At 46.8% G+C, this 2,157-nt stretch overlaps 1 protein-coding gene across 1 annotated transcript in view; it reads left to right on the top strand.

Moving 5' to 3' along the window:
* Positions 1 to 2,157, top strand: part of MPEG1 (macrophage expressed 1) — a 22,264-nt gene extending 20,107 nt beyond the window's left edge. The window contains 1 exon segment of the mRNA XM_006147416.3: positions 1 to 2,157. This exon segment is cut by the window's left edge and continues 14 nt beyond it. Within this exon segment, the coding sequence (XP_006147478.1) occupies positions 1 to 1,000 (1,000 nt within the window). The 3' untranslated portion in view covers positions 1,001 to 2,157.

Raw genomic sequence — 2,157 nt, 5'->3', positions numbered from 1 at the left:
CGCCCAGCGCTCAGGGAAGGAGATCATCTTCCTCTGCCAAAACTTGGAGCAGAAGAATCCACTCACTGGTGATTTCTCCTGCCCCTCTGGCTACTCCTCGGTCCACCTGCTCTCTCAGATCCACGAGGAGGGTTACAACCACCTGGAGTGTCAACGGAAGTGTTCCCTTCTTATCTTCTGCAAGACGGTATGCGAAGATGTGTTCCGGGTGGCAAAGGCTGAATTTAGGGCTTTCTGGTGTGTGGCTAGTGGCCAAGTACCTGAAAACTCAGGACTCCTTTTTGGGGGCCTCTTCAGCAGTAAGAGCATAAACCCTATGACAAATGCACAGTCGTGCCCAGCTGGCTATTTTCCACTGAGCCTCTTTGAAAGCCTCAAGGTATGTGTTTCTCAGGACTTTGAGTTGGGATACAAGTTTCTGGTCCCCTTTGGTGGGTTTTTCAGCTGCACAGTTGGGAATCCCTTGGTGGATTCTGGTATATCCAAAGATTTAGGGGCACTTTCTTTGAAAAAATGTCCCAGGGGCTTCAGTCAACACCTAGCCCTCATCAGTGATGGATGCCAAGTGTCTTACTGCGTCAAGGCTGGGCTCTTTACAGGAGGGTCCCTGCCCCCTGCCAGACTCCCGCCTTACACTCGGCCACCCCTCATGAGTCAGGCTGCCACCAACACCGTCATAGTGACCAACACTGAGAGTGCCAACTCCTGGATCAAAGACTCACAGACACATCAGTGGAGGCTGGGAGAGCCATCGGAGCTACGCAGGGCCATGAAGGTCATCCATGGTAATGAGAGTGGCCTTTCAGGTGGGGCAGCAGCTGGGGTCACAGTGGCCGTCACCACTGTCCTGGCAGCTCTCATCGCCCTGACCATCTATGGCTCCCGGAAGTACAAGAAGAAAGAGTACCAGGCCATCGAGGGTGAGAGGCAGAGTCTGGTTCCAGACACTCCAGAGACTGGAGATACCCCTGACAGAGAACAGGAGCCATGTCCAGCTTAGATTTCTCCTGGGGAATGGTTACTCTCATGCCTGACGAGAGCTTGAAGCATCTCTTCTATTACTTCCCTCTCCTCTCTGCCTTTTTAAGTATTGAAGTGGTGAATGCAACAAAAAGTAGGTATAACTTTGTGACTTCTTGTTTATGGGTTGGTGCTAGGCAATTAACGGAACTACATTTATAAGAGCAGGGATGGGGAGCAGGAACTGCCTTGCCTCTGCGAGTGAAAGCTAGCCTGGGGACTAAAGCACGGAGGGGGTATCTTTTTTCTACGTGTGTCACTAATTGTCTTTATCTGAATGCTTTTGTGTAAAAAGGAAGGGGGGAGAAAGTTGACACTTGGATTTGGAAGATGCACTTAATCGGAAGTCCAGTAGTTTCCTATCTGTAGGTTGCAAGAAACGCTGCTTCTAAGTGTTACCCTCCCTCTACTTCGTTTTGCGAAAAGATGTCTGCTAAAGGTTGACAGGTCCCTGAAAGACACAGAAGTCCTGCTCGGCCACCGCTTCTTAGTGTTGAGAGCTCCATGTCAGAGGACTCGGTCCCCACCTCTGAGTCATTTCAACAGTGTCTCTAAAGATGTTGACCTCTACCAATCCCATCTTTCCCACTGTTCCACAGTTAAGACTTAGAACAGACTATTCTTGGACTCACTAGTGTCATCGAGTAGGCAGAAAATATTTTAACTTATAAACTTCTACAACAGGAGGTCCAAAGGGAAGGGGTGATTTGAAGATGAGTAAGAAAAGAAAAAACTGGAAAAGATTCTGGTGCTCAGGGGAAATAGGGATTCTTGTCTACAATCAATGACCTAATTTCTTCCTCTTAGCTCAGCAATAAATGGGTACCTAAGATTTGGACAGATTAAGAAATACAGTTTTATATTCTGTGTTATCAAAGAACAACTGCTTCATCCTCAAATGTGTCTGTAGATGGTCCTTAACTTTGCCTCCCTCCCATCACATGCACATGTCTACACACACACACACACACACACACACACCCCATTCCAACAAGAAGTCTGCATTTTTCTGGAGGTGAAAAAAGTAAGAAATAAAGTAAGCTCATATCTAAATATTACTCCCTCCCTAAAACTAAAGCAGAGTAGAAGTCACCAATTATGTACTATCTTTTTTTTTTTTTTTTTTTTTTTTTTTTT

The sequence above is a fragment of the Tupaia chinensis genome, unplaced genomic scaffold (assembly GCF_000334495.1).
Source record: "Tupaia chinensis unplaced genomic scaffold, TupChi_1.0 Scaffold000213_1, whole genome shotgun sequence".
NCBI lineage: Eukaryota > Metazoa > Chordata > Mammalia > Scandentia > Tupaiidae > Tupaia > Tupaia belangeri.
The sequence above is the reverse complement of the archived record's forward strand: the minus strand, read 5'-3'. Positions and strand labels throughout refer to the sequence as shown.